This window comes from Dermacentor andersoni, chromosome 11 (genome assembly GCF_023375885.2).
Source record: "Dermacentor andersoni chromosome 11, qqDerAnde1_hic_scaffold, whole genome shotgun sequence".
NCBI lineage: Eukaryota > Metazoa > Arthropoda > Arachnida > Ixodida > Ixodidae > Dermacentor > Dermacentor andersoni.
Window position 1 is genome coordinate 78,394,146 of NC_092824.1, and position 22,944 is coordinate 78,417,089.

A 22,944-nucleotide genomic window follows, 5' to 3' on the forward strand; every position below is an offset into this window, starting at 1 on the left:
TTTCATTATTTTTGCTCATGCATATAGTTCTGGCGATTTCGCAAATAAAGATCAGTTGAAGTCAGTGCCTGTGTTATGTTCTTCCTTCAGTTCTCGTCTTTTGCGCTGTGCAAACATGTCGATATTGAACACTAATTCACCCAAGCTTCCACATTATCAATGAAAATGTAATGCAGGTTTATCAATGTAAATGTAATGCAGGGTAAAAAGGACATTGAGCACATGTGTAAGAACTTTATTCAATAGACCAGTACTGAAGGCAAATGTTCTATAAATGTATTGGAAGCATTTCTTTTAGCAAACACTTAAAAAGAGAATGTTGTCTTCCATTCTATTGTGAGCAAGAAAATCTTGTGGCAGCACTGTACTGGTCTATTTAAGTTACCTAAAACACTAAAACAACTGAAAGTTGCAGCTCCATTTATTGAAAACAAATCCGATAAAATAGCTAACCACATTTTGGGATCTCTCAAAGCTCAATCAAGGGAATATCAAAACCGAGCATGATGTGGCGCTACGTCTGAGACCTACACCCTGTAAAGAAATGTCTGTCGAGGTTTGAATGATGGCATGTGGCGGCAAATCCCAACATGGCACACAGCCGCACGTGACTGACTCTCAGGCAAAGCATGCCGTATCAGTAGCACTACAGAAAGAAACACATTATAATGCATTCTTTGCAGCTAGCTGTTGAATACAGCTGCAGCACTTACACCACTAACACATAAGTAAAACAAAGAAAAATGGTTACAATGCTACAACAGCACTGGTTGCTGTAAGTGTTTTGCTGTGCATATGGAAGGGAGTTTTAGCTGCCTTGAATGGTAGTACCAGCCATAACTTGCTGGCAAGTCACATGTATGACACTTGTACTTTGAGGGCATCTAAATACCGTGCATTTGGGAAATAGTTGGAGGCACAGACCTCTGGAGAAGCACTATTACAGTTAGCTATTGAATACAGCCACAAGTCGCGACTGCATTTGCCGAGCTCACTCGTGAAGATGGAAAGGCCACTGTCCCACTACTAAGCGAAATGGTTAACCAGATAGCGCACTGAGCAAATAAATGAATGCACATATTGGAATACTGCTAGCAATATACTTAAATGTGAAACAAGAAGAAGAAGTATTTTAATGATTGGAAATGTAGAGAGGTCGGCCGGATAATGGAGCATCTGGCCTGCTACTCTACGTAAGGGAAGGGGAAGAGGGGAAGAAAAAGGGTCACAATGGGGGATGATAATGGGAGGAACAAGGTGAATGACACATTACACAACTGGTATCACAGGCGTGAGTCCAGGCCCGTGTCACCTAGGAAACGTGAAAGTGCACGCATTGTCTCTGTCGTCTGCCAACTCTGTGGCCACGCGCCTAGCAAGAGGTCCTCCGACAGTGGTCCATTGTGTAAATGTCTCAATGTATCTGCCAATATCAGTCTTTCTCGCGCATACTCAGGGCACACCACGAGCACATGTTCTATAGTCTCTACAGCGCCACACACTGAACAGTCCGGGGAGTCTGTCCGTCCAATAATGTGCAAATATTTGCGCGTGAAGGCGACGCCTAATCGCAGTCTGTGTATCAGGCATGTATGAGGGCGTGGAATTCCACGCAGAATAGGAAATTTCATATCGGGATCCAGACTCTTAAGGCGGACGTGACGAGCGTCTGGCTGGGCCCAGTATCTTCTCGTCGCACTCCTCATTAATTCCGACAGGAGGCATGTGATGTCCGGTCTGGAGAATGGCACTACAGTTCGCAGGCCATTGCTGAGGGCGCGCCTTGCTGCAGCATCGGCCATCTCATTACCGTTGAGCCCACAGTGTCCCGGGATCCATTGGAACACTATGCGGTGGTGTTTTTCTTGAGCGTATGAAAGTAGCTCGGTGATCTGCAGGGCCAGAACCTGATATGCGGTGTGGCGCAGGAAGCATCCCAAAATTTGCAGCGCGGGTTTTGAGTCCGTGAAAATGCACCACTCTTTAGGTCTTTCCCCGTAGATGTGACGAATCGCTTCCCGAATAGCAACAAGCTCTGCAGCGGTTGATGTTGAATTATGGTCTAGTATGAAACCTCGAGTCATCTGTTGGGCTGGTATCACCACAGCTGCTGTCGATGCCTTAGGTGACGCGGAGCCGTCTGTGTAAACATGAACATATGTCTGGTATTCTGACCAGATGTACGCGAGAGCAAGTTGTTGTAGTCCACTGACGGGAACCAATGATTTCTTTAGTATGCTGGGGACATGTACGCATACGGAAGGTTGAACCATCACCCATGGTGGTTTGACGGGGTGATATGGAAGGGCATAGCCTGATGTTATGTGGGGTAGATGGCAGCGGAGTGCACTTGTGAAACTGCTGTCCGGTCGCTCATGTAGAACCGACGTCAATGGATGGCAATGGTGTCGTGTCAGTAAGCGTAAATACACACGAAGTGGTTCGTGGGACAGGTATATCGGTAATGGGCATACGTGGGCTTCCTCAATTGTGCCTTTGTTGGAGGCACGCCGTGGTAACCCGAGGCATATTTTTAGTGCCTGCGCTTGGACGCTCTCTAATGTCCGTAAGCAGGAAATGCTCAAGTTTGAGAGTATCGGAAGGCTGTATCGAATGTAGCCTACGAAAAGAGACTGATAAAGTCTTAGTAATGAGCCTTCCATGGGGCCCAATTTCATGCCTGTTGCGAAGCGAAGAACGTGGCAAAACAGATTGAGTTTTTGCTTCAACATATTAATATGCCTCGTCCATGACAAACCGCGGTCGATGATAATGCCCAAGAATCTGTGGTGGGAGACATAAGGTATTATGACACCGTTAATGGAGATCGGGTAGCGGCAGACGGATTTGCGCGTGAATGCAACCACAGCACATTTTTCGGCAGCTAAGCGCAAACCCTGACGCCGTATGTATCGTGAAGTAGATGACACAGCCCGTTGTAATTTCGCACGTAGTTGTGGGCGTGTTGCACCAGAAGCCCAGATGCAGATGTCATCTGCATATGCACTGATGTGGATGTGAGGTGGAAGCTCGCTCACCAGGCCAATCAGTGCCACATTAAATAATGTTGGGCTGAGAACTCCTCCCTGAGGAACTCCACGGCATACCTGATGACGGTTAGTGTCTCCGTCAGGCGTGGACATGTAAACGACACGGCCGCTGAGGTAGCTCACAATCCACAGGTAGAGCCGGCCGCCAATACCCAAGTCATCTAGGGCATCGAGAATGGCTTCATGAAGGATGTTGTCGTAGGCCCCTTTGATATCTAAGAAAACAGCGGCGACGAGTTGGCATTGACGTTTTTCATGTTCCACTGTCGTAACGAGGTCAATGACGCTGTCAATTGAAGAATGACCCCGCCGAAAACCAGTCATCATGTTCGGATAAAGATCCTTTCTTTCCAGAAACCATTCGAGCCTCGCCAGGACCATTCGTTCCATAACTTTGCCAACACAGCTGGCTAATGCAACTGGGCGGTATGAGGTAAGTTCATAAGGTATCTTTCCAGGCTTCAAGAGAGCAACCAGGCGGCTGATCTTCCACTGCTGCGGAACAATACCGGAGACCCATGTGTCGTTGTAATAATTGAGCAGTGCAGTGCGACCAGCCCTGCCAAGGTGAGACAGAGACGAGTACGAGATCCCGTCAGGGCCAGGAGCAGATGAATGCCGACACGACGCAAGAGCAGCCTCTAATTCGGGCATCGTAAAGAGCAAGTCGTAGTGGTCACTTGAGGAAGGTGGCGCAAAAACTTCGAATTGGATTGAGGCTGGTTGAGTTGTGCCCACAATCATTTTGCAGAAGTTGTCCGCTACCTCTACATCATTGCGGCGTTGGTAAAGGGCCAGAGCTCTGAAAGGGTACCTTTCTTGTGGGGGAAAACGTAGGCTCCTGACTACATGCCAAATACGTGACAGCGGCTTGCGAGGATCCAGTGATGAGCAGAACTTTCTCCAGCGCTTCCTTCCTAATTTCTCGAGATGGCGCTTTATTTGTCGTTGAGCTCGGCGACAAAGGGCGAGATCGCACGTGGATTTCGTCCTTCTATATTTCCTTTCAGCGCGCCGTCGGACTGCGCGCAACCTCTCGAATTCCACGTCGACAGGAGACCCCGGTGAAGGTGCACATATGGTCCGTGTGGCCTCACCGAGGGCAGACGTGATCAAGTCTTCTATTTGCGTTGGTGACTCGAGATTCGCACAGGAATTCTCCACAAATGTCTTAAAAGTGGGCCAGTCAGTGCACCGCACATGAGACGAAGTGGTAGGTGCGAACCACTTGACGCAGATATACGTTGGTATGTGATCACTGCCATGTGTTTCCACATCACTGAACCAGCTAATAGAAGACTGTAGTCGGGAGGAAACAAACGTCAGGTCCAAGCAGCTACTATAGGACGTGCCACGCAGAAACGTAGGAGAGCCATCGTTAACATTGACGAAATCCTGTGAGTGCATAAAGTCGGACAAGGCTTTGCCTCGGTTATTCATTACTGTACTTCCCCATTGGGGGTGATGAGCATTGAAGTCGCCCACAATAATATGGGGAGCTGTGCAACTCTGGATTGCTGAGGACAGGTACAAGAAATCAATGTGATCTCTGGGTGGAATGTAGCCGCCGAGTATCGAGAAGACCCGCCCTTTAAGCGTTAACGTCAAGCAAATGTAGTGGTTCGTGTTATGGTGCTGGAGGACAAGGCGGTAGTGTGGAATATCTCGGCGTATGCACACTAATACCTTGCTGGTTTCATCAGCTTCTCGAGACCACAGCAATACATATCCAGAAAGGCGGAAAGCAGAAGGCATGTTGGGCTCACATATAACAATCACGGGGAAGCGGTATTTCTGGACGCGATGTCGGAAGTCACTTAGGCGACCACGCAGGCCTCGGGCATTCCACTGCATCACTACACTGCGACGTATGTGCATCGACACAGAGGAGGGGTTGTGTGGTAGCGCCATAATGAATCACTGCAGTGCCGCCAAGAGCGGCTCAATTGCATCCAAAAACTGAACAACAACCCTTCCTGTTGGCGTATTGAGGCCTGAAAGCAGCGTGCGCATGGAATGTAAAAGTTGTTTCAGAAGAATGTTTACCTGCTGGCCTTCCGGCTTGTCCTTATTGTCCGCTGGACCGGCACGGAATGATGGACGCGTTGGTTCGACGACTTTGGATGACAGAGCAGGCCATTCCACATCAGAGGAGGTGGATAATGTACCCGCATCTTTCTGAACCACCGTGGTAATATAGGGCGCTGCAGCAGGCGGCGTCTTATCATTCTGCGGCTCAATACGTTGAGGCAACGGAGCTGAGATTTGCTGTGACGGCGGCTGAGACAGACTAGCGACGTGTGACTCTGGGCGTCGGTGTCGGGAACGACGTTTGCGGCGACGAATAGACGCGGCCGCTTCTTGGTGACTTGAGTTGTCTTTTACCATCTTCTTCAGGATAAGCCTCTCGTTTTTCATCCTAGGACAGTCTTTAGCCGTCGCCTCATGAGCGCCGAAGCAGTTGGTGCACTTGACTGTCTCCGTCTTGCAAGTGTCATGCTGGTGTGATCCGCCGCATCGACGGCAGGATATTTCATTTCTGCAAACAGCACTCACATGGCCAATCCTGTTGCATTTGTGGCATTGAACAGGCTTGGGAACATACAGACGGACAGGATGCCGCACATAGCCCACCTTGACGTGGGATGGGATAGAGTCGGCTTCAAAAACTACTTTAACACACCGTGATCGGCCGAAACGATGAATGTCGACTATCTTGGCCGTAGATTTGATGAGTGTCCGCAGGTCGCTGTCCGTTACTTCAGGGTCTACGTCTGTAATAACTCCAGCGGAAGTCCGTTTTCCGTGAGAGAGATAGGGGCGGACCGGCATACCGCCTAACACTCCAATTTCTTTCAGTTTGTCCACGGACGCCCAAGATTTCACATCTACCGTAAGGACATTCTTCCAAGCGTTGATTCTGACCTCTTGGACTTGTCCCGGAATCAGCTGGTCGAAGAATTGGGACAGCCGCTGTCTGTTAATGGTATTCAAATTAGCCGTCTCCGTTGTGGCTACGAAAGCCACAGAGAACCCGTCAGGTGCATCAACATTCTCTGCAGGCAACTCCCTCGCTGCTGATGTCCGGCGTAACGCGCCAAGTTTGTCAACAGTCTTTGTAGTCGACTCACCAGCTGTTGATGTCCGGCGCAACTTCCTTTTCAGGCGGCGCGATTCAACAGGCGTGAAGCTGCTACTGTCGGAATCCATCTCAGTCACCGTGGAGTCATCTGCCGAATCTGGAAGCTCCACGTCGGTGACGGCCGTAGTACAGAGGGCACCAACTGGCCGAGCAGCAGCTGGGTCAACTGCGTCGACGGGAAGCTGCACGGGACGTGTGCCCGCCATCCCGAAGGACGACGCGATCACTGTGTACACACAATATTAAAAAGCTACAGAAAAGTGGAACAGCCGAAAACACAGATGCTCTGAAACAAGAAACTTGCTCAGCAACTGTGCACGTACGTGGCATAGGTACAAAGATCAGTTCTTGCCGTTTGAGACCTTATCTGCAAAATCTTTAATGAACCCACCAAAAATTACACAGTGAAAGAAAAGAGAAACAAAAACGAGCCAATTTTCATAACAAAGCCAATGCATTTATCGTTGTTAAAAGCAATCCAACGAAATTCTTATACGAATAAAAAAACTTTACTTTGTCGGAACGACCCCACAAAGCATGTTTCTTTAGTGTAGAGGCACTGTCTTTAGTGCATGCGTCTTTAGTGTTTAGCATCGGCAGCGGTTTCTCTGTCATCCATTTGGTCAGCTGCTTTGCCTGTTTCGCTAAGCTGAGAATCATTGGGTGGTTAGTGCAGAGGCACTTCAGCCTCGATCCTGATATGACTAAAGCACTAAACTAAAACAGAGAGAGAGAGAAAAGCAGGGAGGTTATACTGAAGCGCGCCGCTCCCACGTATAAGAAAACTTTTTTTTTTTTTACTCCGCGATCTTCTTTTCCTCGCTTATTTCGCGCTTTCGCACGGAAATAACTACATCAAACCACCCGCCGCCTATTCCCGCGTTTCAATCAAGCCGCCGTGCCTTCCCGTTCCACGAACGGGCGTACGCTAGGCCGATCGATGGTTAAAAAAACTTTTTTTTTTAATTACGGGGATTATTTTCAGTTGAACAGTGAATGAATTTCCCCGCGGACGCTGAAGTTCGGCTGGCCGACGTCTGGCGACGAGACCACAGCAGACGCATTCACGGCTTCCGATTCCCACAGTTTGCATCAAACATTTGCTGGCGATCTTAGTGATTCTTCGAAAGTGGGGGACAAAAATATCAGCCGCTCAAAATGCTCATCTAAGTATTTGTTGATCGCGAAAGGTAATGAAAATATCGAAAGGAAAGCAGGCTCAGGGTGGGCTTCATTATACGACACTGGTCTGCATCAGTTCTCTAAACTGACAACCATCTCTCGGTTACCTTGACCACTGAGCATGAACAGCAGGGGAAAAAGAAAACAAAAAAAAATCAGTTTCGTTTTATGTGCGCGAAAACCCGTTCACCCTTCACTGCGAGCAGACGATGCGAGAGCCTTCTCGATGCTTCGAATCGCAACGGACCAATCGCGGAGCGGCTCTCCTGACGTCACCGTCCCACTTTGCCCTCATTGGTTACCGCGGCTCGCGAAACATCTGGGCGTTTCTAGAAAAGCGCGCGAACGGTATAAATCGCGCGTCGCGACCGCGGCACAGCAGACTACTCATTCACTGCAACGAGTGAGCACGTGTTCTGAACAGAACGCAACTACCACAACACAATCGTCATGCCTATCGGCAGAAAATCTGACGTGCCGGCTATCGGCATCGACCTGGGCACCACGTATTCCTGCGTGGGTGTCTTCCAGCACGGCCGCGTCGAGATTATCGCCAACGACCAGGGCAACCGCACGACGCCGAGCTACGTAGCCTTCACGGATACGGAACGGCTGATCGGCGATGCTGCCAAGGCGCAGGCGGCCATGAACCCGGAGAACACGGTGTTCGACGCCAAGAGGCTCATCGGACGCCGCTACGACGACCCCAAGATCCAGGAGGACATGCGCCACTGGCCCTTCAAGGTGGAGAACGACTGTGGCAAGCCCAAGATCAGCGTCGAGTTCAAGGGCGAGCGCAAACGCTTCAACCCGGAGGAGATCAGCGCCATGGTTCTGACCAAAATGAAGGAGACGGCGGAGGCATACCTGGGAAAGCAAGTGAGCGACGCCGTCATCACGGTGCCTGCTTATTTCAACGACTCGCAAAGGCAGGCCACCAAGGACGCCGGTGCCATAGCCGGGCTCAACGTGCTGCGCATCATCAACGAACCGACCGCAGCCGCTCTCGCGTACGGACTCGACAAGAACCTGCGCGGGGAGAAGAATGTCCTCATTTTCGACCTGGGAGGCGGAACCTTCGACGTCTCCGTGCTGACCATCGATGAGGGTTCCTTGTTCGAGGTCCGATCCACTGCGGGAGACACGCACCTTGGAGGCGAGGACTTCGACAATCGGATGGTCGAACACTTCGTGCAAGAGTTCCAGCGCAAACACCGCAAGAACCTCAGGGCAAATCCGAGAGCGGTGCGGAGACTGCGAACCGCCTGCGAGCGTGCCAAGAGGACCCTGTCCAGCTCCACCGAGGCGAGTATCGAAATTGACGCGCTTTTCGAAGGCATCGACTTCTACAGCAAGATCACCCGCGCTCGGTTCGAGGAGCTCTGCATGGACCTATTCCGAAGCACGCTCGAACCGGTGGAGCGCGCACTCAGCGACGCCAAGATGGACAAGTCGCAGATCCAGGACGTCGTGTTGGTGGGTGGCTCTACGCGGATCCCCAAAGTGCAGAAGCTGCTTCGGGACTTCTTCAACGGCAAGGAACTGTCCATGGGCATCAACCCCGACGAGGCCGTCGCATACGGAGCAGCGGTGCAGGCGGCCGTCCTGAGTGGCGACTCGAGCGAGGCCATCAGGGACGTGCTGCTGGTCGACGTGGCCCCGCTGTCCTTGGGTATCGAGACTGCGGGCGGAGTGATGACGCGCATCGTGGAAAGAAACACGCGCATCCCTTGCAAGACATCCAAGACCTTCACCACTTACGCGGACAACCAGCCCGCAGTCACCATCCAGGTCTTCGAAGGCGAGCGTGCCCTCACGAAAGACAACCACCTGCTGGGAACATTCAACCTGAACGGCATCCCGCCGGCACCTCGTGGCGTTCCCCAGATTGAGGTGACCTTCGACATGGACGCCAACGGAATCCTGCAGGTCTCGGCCCGGGACATGAGCACGGGCAAGCAGGAGAGCATCCGCATCACCAACGACAAGGGCCGTCTCTCCAAGGAGGACATTGAGCGCATGCTCGCCGAAGCCGAGAAGTTCAAGCAGGAGGACGAGGTGCAGCGTGAGAGGGTGGCTGCTAGGAACTCTCTGGAATCTTATGCCTATGGAGTCAAGCAGGCAGCTGAGGAAGCAGGAGACAAGCTGTCTGCTGCAGACAAGGACTCTGTGCTTTCCAAGTGTCGTGAAACTATCTCTTGGATCGATGCCAACAGCCTGGCTGAGAAGGACGAGTACGAACACCGGCTCAAGGAATTGCAGCAAGCCTGCATGCCAATTATGAGCAAGCTTCATCAAGCACAGGGACCAAAGCACACCTCTACATCACACCACTCCGGACCTACGATAGAAGAAGTGGACTAAAGCAATAGACTGATCTAGTCACTCATCCTTCATAATTACATAGCTCATCTTTTCATTGTGATGTAATTTATTGTACACAACATTGTACATAGTGGCTGTTACTCGGACACCATAATAAAGGGGCTTTCTTTTTTTCTTTTAGCACATGTCGCTTTTCTCCACGGTATGGCATTGGTGCTGAGCTCACCCAGCCACCGTGCAACTTCAAGTTGACGCGAATCTATTAGTGGTGTTGGTTTTCGAAGTAAGTAAGTATACCTAACTGGTCAAAATAATGAATGCTAGACTGTAGAAAGTTTGGATGGCTGTAAAGAAAAGGGAATGAATTTAGAGACATTACTAAGGCCCAAACAATGAAACGTTACTTTTACCTCTTCTTGATCTTACGTGTGGCCTCCTTACAGCAAAGGACCGATGGAGGAAGCAAACGTACTCTGAAAGCTCCCTTCGCCCGTCCTCACGTAAGGCATGGTTGCAGTACACCTGGGTTGCACAGCATCTCTCATAAGCTTTACACGAATGCCTTTATTTAATAGAAAGAAAGGTGGATGGTCATATAATCTTTAAATTGAATCGCTAATATGGAGATGCGCAGACACTTTTTTTCCAGTTTACTCAATGTGAGAAACCACCGCAGTTGAGTGCAAAACTTGATATGTTACAGCAACACTTGCAACGCTGTGTTGCGAGACTCCACTCATGCTGAAAATGCGACTGAAACGCGCGCTGACGCATTGCATCATGCTTCTCCGCAGGCAGGCGCAAACAAACATCACATGCACCAGCACTGAGGTGAAGCTCTCGTTCAGGGCCAGAAGCAGCACAAGGATGCATGAAGATAGCTACAGAGCAACCTTACGCAGAGGAAGCACCAAAGAAGCCTTCACCAAGAGCCCCTCAGTAAGGTAGCTTTCAAGGTGACATAAAGTGGTCTCACAGCAATGAAGGCTTCCTTACTGAGGTAAAGAGGATTTCATTGTTTGGGCCTAAGTAAATACATAAAGAGGTTCCTGTGGTAATGCACAAATTTACATATAGGGAGGGAGGAAACAAAAATAAAAAAATGCAGCTCAAGAGAAAGAATATCCATATGTAATGCTGTCATGGGGACTTAATTTACAGATCTGGTAGCACCACCAAAGATGAGACAACTTTGAATATGAAGGGTGCAACTGATAAACAACAGAGAGGAAAGGCGGTGTGAATGCATATGCGTTGATAAGCAGTACTGTAGCCAGAAGGTGGCACAATGGACACGTGCGTTCCTGCCCCCACCTGTGTACATGGCCTGCCCAGCTTCTCTCACCCGTTTCATCCACAACCAAATATGTGCCCCAACCCCAAAAGGTTTCTTGTTAGGCCACTACATCAGGATGCGAAATGGCAAAGAATAAAGCCAACATGTATGGGCCAAAGGTGCAAGTGGCACCAGAAGCATGTTTGTTTGGGTAGTGAGTGTGATTTGTGGACTGGAAGCAGTTGTCAACATGAAAACCATGAGCTGGCGCACAGTTTTCTTTCAGACTTTAGGCTAACACCGAAGTTATCTTGTTTGGAGATACGAATAGTCACATTAAAGACTTCGATGGATGTACCAACTACAACGGTTAACGTGTATTGGGCCATAGCAAGTGATACAACCTAGTAATTGTTAGTGAATACTGGTAAATGGATACAATTTAAATGGGGATTTCGAGATAAGCAGTTAAACGAACTTATAGACTCATGATGGAAACAATATACAGTAAACTGAGCAAAATGAAAATAGCTTGCGTATAGAACTAACAGCTTGGGAAGTGATCAGAGATGTGTCATACAGTGCGAAGGAAAGTTTAAGAGCAAGCCAACACCAGAATAAAGAACTACGACGGTAAATTTCAATGATCAACAGATGAAAAATATAGTGGCAGACATTCAGAATGAGATCAGAAGACATACAAACATTGGGATCACAGAAATATAGTAAGTATAATAAAAGATGTAATTCAGAAAGAAGATCAAGATGCACTGGAAAGGAAGGAGAAATCCACGAAATCGATAGAATAAGTAAAATTAAAGAGGCAATTAATGTTACACATAGTGTATTCATAGAGCACATGAAAGATAAACAGGCTCAAATACCACAGGAGGTGAGAAAGACTGCACAAATGCAATGGTGGGTAAATCATTGAAGTAAATTGCCATTGTGTGTTTGTGCATACGAGTACTATACGCTTCTCAAATTAAGTGCGATACATTTGATGGACCCGTTAGGGTCAGTGGGTGTAATTCGAGATCCTAATGGTTTATCTGATGGGGCCATCTGTTGTTGGCAAGCAACTAGACTATCGGCTCTTCCCATAGGATCATGTTAGGCTATCAGTTGTAGATAGCCTTATTGGCTACTAGTTTCTTTTTCGAAATTCTTACTAGAAATGTGTGGTCTCAAATGACAAACTATTAAAATAGAAAAATATTTTGAGTTTTTCAACATATTTAGTAGTCTTGTGAGAGTCTTCCTTAATCTTAAACTTTCTGATATATCCTCATTCATCTCAAAGCTTCATGTCTTGTTCCTTTAATCCAAGACACCATAAAACTCATAAGGTGCTGGTCATCAGCAGAATCACCTACCGTGAAGAACAGTGAAAGAGACAAGTAGAACATGCTGATAAAAAAGACAAATTGGCAATAGGACTACCAGACACCACGTAAATAGAAAACTACTGAAACTGAGAGTACATAATACCTGGCAAGAATTGTTGGATGCTCACAAGATGAACCAAATTCAAAAACTAAAACTTACAACTGCCAGTAGAACTCTCCTCAGAAGACCTGGATAATCTCACGAAGAAGAACACAACAGTCCACAATGTGTACCCCCGACCCTGATAGCAAGGATACACATAGCACCCATACCAAAATACATGCACCCAGAATACAAAAAAGAGAGAAGACAAGCAAGAGCCACTGCACTACAAAAAATGCTAAACAAACAAAGCAACAAGGCAGAAATAAGGTACACAGACACCCCCAGGTACAAGGCAGCGAGAAATGTTACCTGCGTAACAAGTAGAACAAAAAGAGCAGCTGCATCTGTAATTGCTAGGGATACTGAGGTACCTGTATAGGTCACCATAGCAATGACCATAAGGCCTTGCCAATGGGACGTGCCAGTCATCGTCGTTACAGACTCACAGGCAGCCTGTCCCCATTTTCGGGCAGGAAAAATTGGCAATAGGATAGAAAACTGAGTAAGTTGGTAAGTGCTCACAACATATTTTTGTGCAGCACTCACAAATCGACGAAGGACGACTTGAGGGAATGTCAGCTGAGAGTCAGTGTCTGTCCTGTGTATTTCTGCTTCGTCCTTCGTTGATTTGTGAAAGTTGCACAAAAAGACATCTTGAAGGGTTACCAAGACCACACTCAACATCATCAAGAACCATGACCTCCCTGAAACGTACATTGTGTGGACCCCGGAACACAAATCTTTTGTGAGAAACCAAGGGGCTCACGCCGTCACCCAAGAACATACATGCCAGGCAACCCCCCCAGGACACTGTCTACCATCAGACCAATACGAAATGATACAAAGCAAATACTACAACATTGTAGAACATTACAAGAATAACACACAAGAATATCCGCTACCACACTGAAAGCTTAACAGAGATGAAGCCGCCATACTACGCAGACTTAGATGGGAAATTACCTCCACGGCACTCTGCTACAGACAATGTACCCCTCAACATCTACAGGAGACTGCCAATCCTGCAATACACAAAACACCCTTTACCACGTGGTTTGAGAATTCAAAAAGAACCTCCAAATAATGCTTATCCAAACACCAGTAGAAGACCAATGGGAGGCCGAACTGACAAGCCCGAGACCTGAGGACCAGCTAATGCTGGTGAACAGGGCTAGGCTATCAGCACAGGGCCACGGCTACCTGGAATAAGGTGACCACATGCCACCTTCAGGCATTAGCAGCTTAGTCTCCGTAACAAAGTTTATTCACTCACATCTCAAAGCTTCATCAATGCCTTTCCCAGACATAGGTCGGATCATTTCTTTTGCTGCATTCCTTAATTCATAATTGAACTTAGAACTTTATTTGCATCAAGTAAGCACTTTACATGAAGCACGCAGCTCAAAAGAAAAGGTTAAGCAGACTCAACTCCAGTTTACATCTACGTGATACAAAGCATACACAGTTTGGTAGAGAACGGTTATTATGAATCATATAACTGTTCTCCAGCGAATGGTTAATGCTTCTGCGAAGTGTTGCAAACTGATGCGTAGAGCAGTGCATGAAGTTGTTTGTTGTCGTGATACTCGGTCTCCCATTTCGTCTCAAACTCCCAAGTTGGCGTCAAAAAGCGACACGTACCCAATGGCACATACCAGGTGGCCCCAGTGGCAGGCAACTATGTTGGCCTAAAAAGGTTCACTGATGAGCGGCACATACCCATGTGAACAGCGCACATCGCGAAGCGATCCAAGATGACACCTAGATTCACTGAAGAAAATGTTTGTTGTTGCTCTGATACCCAGCGACCTAACTTGGCATCAAAAAGGTTGGCTGAAGAGTGGCACATACCAGTATGCACCCCTCGTGATCGACTTATGCACTTATACTTTACTATCTTCAGGATCGACCCCTGAAAACGGCCAGACAGTTGCCAGGTAGCTGTTACGGAAAACTGGGTTGAATACACCGAGAATGTGTCGCATGAAAAGCTGCATGAACGACAGCTTGACGGAGCCACAGAGAATAGTTCTGACTGGCAGAGAAGCAGCACACAGAAAGGTGAGAATATATGTACCTGATATCAAGATGTACCCAATAAATGACTACTTTCTCTAGAGCTCAACTCATAGGCACCTGTTCCTGTGGTGAGCATCGGCATCCTCCCTCATAACCGAGCGAACGAGTACAGTGAAAGACGACAGCGTAGTGCCATGCACAAGGGGCTTTGCGGCGACAATGGCTACAAGATGGCGCCAGAGTAGTGCGCGTCGTCTGTATGGCGACAAAGTGCTGCATGAGCAGAGCTTTTCTGCAGCAGCTGTTGTGAATCACACCCATGCGTCACTAATGGACTTCCTCTCGCAATTTCCCAATTAGCGAGGCAGTCGTGCCACACTTATCTCTCTTTGCAACATGCCGAATGAGACAGAAGATTGTCTGCGCCAGTCAATATATAGCAAAATGAAAACACATATACAGCTGTGCCCAAATTTCGCATTAGGGAGTATCGTAATCGTCGGTGAACTTCTTTAGCAATTGAAATTACGTGCACGCCAAAAGCAAATAGCTTAACATAGATATGTTGGTAACACAAACCAATATCACATACCAAAGAGCATATGAATGTAACATAGGAATGCAATGTACAAAATGTAGAAAATTTAACATAGGGATGTTATTGGAATAACATAGCATAACATAAGCATATGCTATTGGAATAACATAGCAACACATATTGAACAAGCGAATAGGTTAAAGAGCTACAAGGCGGATATTGCATACTGCCATAAGCACACCAAGAAATTACACTTAAGATTGACAAGTAACAATCAAAATGTCATTGGCAATGTTTAGAAGAGAGACCAACACATTTATTCACATCCTGCTAGAGATGGAAGCTCAGAAGGTTAGTCGTGTGTTCCAGAGCACCATCTCTCCTTCAGTGCAGGTAAATGGAAATTGAGTAAATGGTAAATTAACGGTTCCCCTGACATACTCACTAACTCCTCCAATGATGTGAAAGCTGGCTGATCATAACTAATGATGAAGAGTAGTGTACAAGTTAAAGCACTCTCATAAAGATATTAGTTCGTGAATACAGCATGCAGGCAACAAACAAAAACTGCTTGTAAATTTGATTCCTTTTTATTGCTGCATTAATCACCGCAAGCTGCAATTTCTTTAGGGCAAAACTAAAATAGTTAGTAGAAAAAATATTCCTAGTATACAGTATACAGCGACATGGTTACCAGAGTATATAAAGAAATTATAAAGAAAGCAGAGAATGCGACATCTTCAGTTGAAATTAAAAAAAACTATAAGTTGCACAACCTAGTCAATTTTCATGTCACTAGTATAAGACTTGAGAATTCGTGGCCAGTCGAGCATGAAGTCCCACATGTATGGCAAATTACATGCAAAGATGAAATGCAGGAAACAGGAAAATTATCTTTGCTGAGAGCCGTTTCTTTATTTCTAACAGATAAAAGAAATCGTGCAGGTCCCACAAACTGTGTGAATCGATGAACTGCGGTTTCTATGGTGTTTGCATTGACTGACGATACCTGGTGGTGATGTTGACCGCATGCAGTAGTCGTGAGGTTATGTTAAATGTTACCTTGCGTGCACCACTTGTGTTTGTCCACGTAGTATACACAGCACACATAGCGAGAAGTGTTTGCTTGAGTTGTTGTGTGCCATAATGTTTCTTTTCTCTTCAAGAGGTTGCCCAGAGGCAAAATAGTGTGCCATTGTTTGTAGCCTGTGAGAAGGTTAGTACTGTCACTGCTTCAGATGGCGCACCGCATTATGGATGAAGTGTTGATTTGCTGGACGGCTACTTGCATTGTGTTGCCTTAACGTTGCAGTGCTTTAAAGAAGCTTTGCATCCACACACCCTGCGTCAGTTGGCCGCACAGACGAACTAGCAGGGTGCCTAATTTTTCGAGATGGGAGAAACATACCATGCCATAGCTTGAATTTAAATTCCTGCAGTGGTGTCCACAACCGTTGCCATGTCTAATAGTATAGCAATTCCTATTGAATAGACCCTAAAGGAGGCATGCTTTCTGACAGTCTTTCCCTCTGCCACACTCCTGATGATGATCATTATTGTCATTATTTTTATTGGTACCCCCTCTTCGAAACACGGCAGCGACAAATAGTCACTTAGCCTGCATGAGCTAATCAGGTTTTGCTACATCTATCGCAGTCTAGCACTTCGCCTACCTCTTCTTTTATTTGTTCATTAAAACCTCTATTCTGATATCACATAGTTACCTATGCTTGTATAGATGGCAATCTCTTCCCTGCTTTTTTGTTGTTCCTGTTGTTCAGAATAATAGTTCCAATATGCTTTTGTCCTTGGGCACCCGGCAGATAGCAAGGCACTGCCCTTGTTGTTATACAGATATTCCTTCCCGATTTTTAATATTTGTAAATCACCATGGCCTTTCCTTGTTTCCATCATTTGCACCCAATTTATCATCTCTGTATCTCTCACTTTCTTTCTGACAGATCCTGGTTGTCTATTTCACTTTCAAATACCCTGTACTAGGTTGCCAACTTCCTTTACCTGTTCCTTCATTCCGTGTCCTCTCATCCCGTGTCTGCGTGCTGCATGAGTGAAGAGTGGTAAGCTTGTTATTCACCCATTCCATGACTGCTTTGGCTCTACCTATTCTCCGTCTCCTCTCTCTACCTCATCTCTACTTTTCTGTCTCCTCTCTGGATTGTTGCACAAGTACAAAGGTAACCGATGCAGCTTCTCTAATACATTTGTGGGAGGCTCACGTTATTACAGAATTTATAGGACATTGTGGCTACAGCCAGGAAGCTCCAAAGACTACAGCAGGTATTGCGGCGATGCCTAGGCACCTCTCGTTGGAAAGACCTTAAGACCCTGAACAAGGTATGCTTTTTGATGTCACCGTCCCTTATCCTGCACTCCTGCTGTGATTATAAACGTTCCCAACCACCCCCCAACGTGACGGATATGACGGCAGCAGCAACAGAGGAAATGTGGAAAGAAGGGGCAAGAAAAGCTACGCTTTACAAAGAAAGCGACGAAGTGTTCATGGAAACACAAACAGTTTATGAATGAAAAAACAATCTTACAGCTGACCGTGCAGAAGCCATAAATATTTTGTTTATGATGGCAGGGATGCTAGTTCAGGACTGTGTTTCAGTTATCCCACCGCTTTTTTCACACACTGCGATGAAAAGGATCATCTGGGGCTTCTTTTCTGATTGCTCCTGAGCTACTATAGCCACCAAACCAGAAGATGACACGCTAAAGAGACTGCTTCATCGTTGACTCTTTCAAGCAGAATGAACTTTTGCTTCATGTAGCTTGAACCATCGTCGTTTTTCTCTTTGTGCTTCCCACCAATTTCAACGCAGTCGCTGACATTCACAATGCCCTTATTAGGCTCATAACTGAGGATGACGGAGGCCACAGTGAACTTGTCATCCCCCAAATGGCAAACGACTCTTCAGCGTCTAAAACGCCAGCATAGTGCATGCACATTTTCCATGACTCTGAGTGACGAAATCCAGTCTTTAATCACTGGCACATGACCTGGCAAATGGAACTGTTTAACGAATGTGCACCTCTCCTGTGATTTACTTATGTAACAACACCACCTTAGAGCACTCAAACTCTTGCTTATGCCTAGGCGTACACAGCCCCTGCTTTCGAATTTAGTCCTATCACATTAATAAATAGCAACGCCAACTGAACATAAGCACATCAACCGTAACTTCTAAAATGAAATTCTTGCAGCCTGTGTAATAGACAAGCCAATTTGGTTTCATCTAGCAGACACTTACTCGATGCGTCAAAGCTTCAGGATTCGGGGATGGAACGCGACACTCTCCCACACGACTTACAGATTGCGAAAAGTGTTGAAACTTCTCTAAGGTGCCTCAACTATCCCATTTTATTTTTTTCCTCTTTCACTTTTAATTTTCCTCGTTTATTACAACAACCGCATGATTCACATTAAGTGGCGTACATAGATGTAGCTCAAACACAAACGAGAGGGAAGAATGCCAAGCCGCACTTCATTCGCACGACACATGCATGTACTGTTCTTCCACCCATACACATGTTGCAGCAGATAGCGATAACCATTGAATGCATAATAAGTACACCCACACATGAGGCGACAAAATGCAGCCAACTTCGTTCCCTCATCAGCAAGCAGATGACACCAGCCTTTCCTCAACGCTTTCCACCGCAGGAGGCCAATCGTGGAGAGGCTCCTGACCCACTTTGTCCAGATTGAATGCCGAGGCTCGGGAAGCTTCTGGGAATTTCTGGAAAAGTGTGCGAATGGTATAAATTATTGGTCACGACCAAGGTGAGGCAGATGAGTAATTCACTGCAATCAGTGAGGAAGTGTTCTGAAACGAACGTAACTACCATAACGCAATCACTATGCCCAGCCACATGAAGAATGACATACCGGCCACTGGCATCAACCGGGGCACCCCGTATTCCTGCGCAGGTATCTTAAAGCACAGTTGCGCTGAAATCATTGCCAACGACCAAGGCTACCACACAATGCTGAGCTACACAGCCTCGACTTCTACAGGCCTCGACTTCTACAGCAAGGTCACCCGCGCCCGGTTCGAGGAGCTCTGCATGGGCCTGTTCTGAAGCATACTCGAACCGGTGAAGCGCGCACTCAGCGACGCCAAGATGGACAAGTCGCAGATCCAGGACGTCGTGTTGGTGGGCAGCTCTAGGCAGATCCCCAAGGTGCGAAAGCTGCTTTGGGACTTCTTCAACGGCAAGTAACTGTCCACAGTCATCAACCCCGACGACGCCACTGCATATGGAGCAGCAGCGCAGGCGTCCATCCCAAGTAGCGACTCGAGCTAGGCCATCCACGACATGCGACTGGTCGACGTGGCTCCGATGTCCCCGGGAATGGAGACAGCGAGCGGAGTCATGACGTGCATCGTGGAACAGAACATGTGCATCCTTTGCAAGACATCTAAGATCTTTACCCCTTACTCGGAGAACCAGCCCGCAGTCACCATCCAAGTCTCCAAAGGCGAACGTGTCCTCACCAAGGACAACCCCCTGCTTTGAACATTCAACCTGAACAGCATCCTGCCGGCAGCTCATCGCGTCCCCCGAGATCGAGGTGACCTCTAACATGGAAACCAACAGAACCCTATAGTTCTAGGCTCCACAGGAGAGCATCTGCATCACTGACAACAAGGGTCATCTTTCCAAGGAGGACATTGGGCGCATGCTCGCCAAAGCTGAGAAGTTCAAGCAGGAGGACGAGGCGCAGCGCGAAAGGGTGGCTGCTAGGAACTCTCTGGAGTCTTATGCCTATGGAGTCAAGCAGGCAGTCAAGAGGAGACAAGCTATCTGCCGCAGACAAAGACACTGTGATCTCCAAGTGTAGACCATCTCTTGGATGGGTGACAACAGCCTCATTGAGAAGGACGAGCAGGAAAGGCATTTGTCTTTGAGCATACTCATATTCGCGCTAGCCCGCTGTTCAAGCTTACCCTCCTTGCGCTGCTGCTTCTGCCCAGAGTCATCGTATGTTCCATTAGGCGCATCTCAAGAAACTGTCATGAAGTACGTCTGCCCGAATGTCTGACTTTCCCGCGCAGCGAGCGATAGCGCGCGCACTAAGCAATAGGTCGGATACGATACTGTTAAAATTCATTGTGAAGGACTGAAAAAAAATAATAAACGATACAAAAGCAGCAGCGGTCGAATCTTAAGGAACGAAGTCCGCAACACACCTTCGCCTGTCTTACAGCTATACAAACGAAACTGCGCAAATCGCCACGCGTTTGGTTTCGGGATCCCCAGAGGCTTGATTTGGCTTTACGCGACGTAAAAGGGGTACTAATGCGACATTTCCCATTATACGTTTATTTTTTCGTTACAAAGAAGGTCTTAGACCTCTAAACTCTACAGAAATAGTGAGAAGCCGCAGGACATCCGAAATAACAAGCTTTCTAGGGCCAGTTTTGGTTTCGTTTCCCAGGAGGATACAGCGTAATATACTCTAGCACAAAATTCCACCCTTTGCCGGCCGTACCTTGCCACACAACAATAATTGTCATTTGTATTGCCCGCTTTTTTTCTTTTTTTTTAGCGCTGTGAGCCCGGTACTTCGAAGTCACGCATGGCATGCACGTTTTCAGCCCGAGAGCATTCTCGACAGGAAAGTAGCTAGCGCAGCATTTGCAAATGAGAAAGGACACGCAAGCAAGACGGGCGACGATTATCGTTTTGTGGCAAATATACACCCCAGAGGGTGTACGTTTGTTTAAGAGTGATAAAGTCGTTACGGTCCTCACACAGTATGTGGCCAATGTGGTCGCGTAGGAGCAGTACAGTACCAACATTACGATAGGGCCGCCTCTGTCGGTCGCCTCGTTTGCAGCTGCTCGTTGTGAGAGCCGATGTAGCAGCATAACGGACAACCGAGAGAATCGGAGCAAGTGTCGAAACATCGCAATCATAGCGTACTAGATTAGTACACTATAATCGCAATGGCAAGCTCTCACGTGACCACATACTGCGTCATGACATCGAAATGCAGTAGAAACAAAAGTAGGAGTGGCAAAAGCTATTAGAGTAAATTAAGTGGGGCGCTGTTTGGCCTGGCAGTGCTTTATCTGGGGTTTAAAGACACCGGTCCACTATTAAAGGAAAAAATAAGACATGAATACCATGCCATGGAGTATACCATGACAGCCAAAAGAACGACCTTTACATTTATTCAATTCAGTCATGTTTCTCTGCACCTAGGGCCTCGATTCCCAAGATTGCAGCGGTGCTAGATTGCACCCCCGTGCTAGATTGAACGGGGTGCAAGGCAAGGTGCCGCTACTGTGCAGTGCACCCTTGAACCTTGCAGTGAACGCGTGAGCAACCCGGCACACCATAAGTGGCACCACCTACACCTTTTCGGCTGTGGTGCCCTACACCTTTTCTGAATCAGACAAACCTCTTGAGATTCTTCTTCTTGCCCACATGGACCTGTTTCCAGATGTCCATCGCAGAGATGGAATAAGGACAGTGTTTTCTACACCGTTTCACAACATATGTACCAAAAGGCAGTGTAAAAAAAGTGTGGTCATCACATCACCAGTCCTTTTGGTCACTTGCAGTACGGCAAAAAGGAAGGCCAGATGCTCTGTGGCATGGCCTTCAAGATGGGTTTTCAGTTTGGAGTGGCATCTCAACATGGCAGATACCAGCCCACACACACAGTAATTGTTGCTGCCTAATCACGTTGCTTTAAAGCGTGTAGAAAGGTGTAACAGCTCAAGAAAAAGCTATATATATATATATATATATATATATATATTAGAACCAAATCTTATTCGTCAATACACCGTTATTCATGTGTATGCAAAGTCCTTTTGTATAAACAAGTAGAAACAAGCTGACAACAGAGGTACTTTGCACTGCAATGCGTAAATCTTGCATTCGCTAATAGCAAGATACTTTACTAGCTACCGTAGCACAAGCACATGCTTGTGCGGTAAATGTTGATAATTAGTAATGGATTTGTCAGCTCATCAAACTAATACTTACGCAGAGCACAAGCATTCCTATTATGCATTCATGTGTAAACCGAAGCTTCTCTAACAAGCGTTATCATGGTGCCATCCTAAACAAACATAAACGTATGTTCAGTGATTGCGGTAGTGAGCCTGCGGACTTTCGGTTACCTTGTGATCAGTCATGACCAGCTGACCAGCTTTTGAAATGCGAAGAGTTTTCTATAAGTATGGTACTCTCTATAAATATAAGCTTGCATGCCGACAAACCGTCTGTTCCTCATTTCTCACACAAGTTACTGCTTGCAATGTAAGAGTATGTATAGCACAGCTGATTGTGAGTCTGCATCAAGATTCAAAACATGACGCAATGCTAAGAGGCCCACTCTCTTCAAATCTGGGATGTTAAAACATCATTAGCATTTCCAGCTGACTAAATAGAATGAGACAAATCTACAGAAAAATCTACTGTTAAAGTACGGTCTAACCTTCCTATAGCGAAGTCACATTTGACACGAAAATATTGTTATATACAATATTCATTATAAAGATACATTCTTTCCACACTATCAGTGAAAAAGGTTTCGATTTACATGCTTTGTTACATCAGATATTGATGTAGGTAAAATCGACACCTTGTAATCAGCACACTTAATAAATTAAGGAATCAAATTCAGCTTTCATGCAAGAAAAATGTTGCCTGTATAGCTCAAGTGTATAGTCCTCTTTTCATCTCCACAAGCACGCTGAAAGCTGCACAGCAGAGAAGGCAAAGGGGCAAAGCCCTACCCAAAAGTTGAGTGTGGTAGCGGCAGACTGTGCTATGCCGCATACTATTTCTATTTCATAGGTCACGTGCAGAAGACACAGCTACACATAATTTTCATGTGCAGACCCACAGGCCAAAGATGCAATCAATTTTA

The 22,944-nt window shown here is 46.9% G+C and overlaps 2 protein-coding genes and 1 pseudogene across 4 annotated transcripts in view; 2 read left to right on the top strand and 1 right to left on the bottom strand.

Annotated features, from left to right (window-relative positions):
• The window catches only part of LOC126518071 (uncharacterized), a 158,975-nt gene that overhangs the window by 127,433 nt on the left and 8,598 nt on the right, over positions 1–22,944 (bottom strand). For 2 of the 3 annotated variants that reach the window (XM_055064139.2, XM_055064136.2), the window contains exon 2: positions 18,630–18,790. In XM_055064139.2, the coding sequence (XP_054920114.2) occupies positions 18,630–18,790 (161 nt within the window). Of the gene's footprint in view, positions 1–18,629; positions 18,791–20,002; positions 21,107–22,944 lie in introns of those variants that run through there. The other variant, XR_011891032.1, reaches the window with a different exon arrangement.
• LOC129380163 (heat shock protein 68-like) lies at positions 5,924–9,872 on the top strand. Its single transcript, XM_072285650.1, has 2 exons — positions 5,924–6,091; positions 6,216–9,872. Exon 2 carries the CDS (start codon positions 7,825–7,827, stop codon positions 9,736–9,738), a length of 1,914 nt encoding a protein of 637 aa, XP_072141751.1. The 5' UTR covers positions 5,924–6,091; positions 6,216–7,824; the 3' UTR covers positions 9,739–9,872.
• LOC129381360 (heat shock protein 68-like) lies at positions 18,912–20,097 on the top strand (annotated as a pseudogene).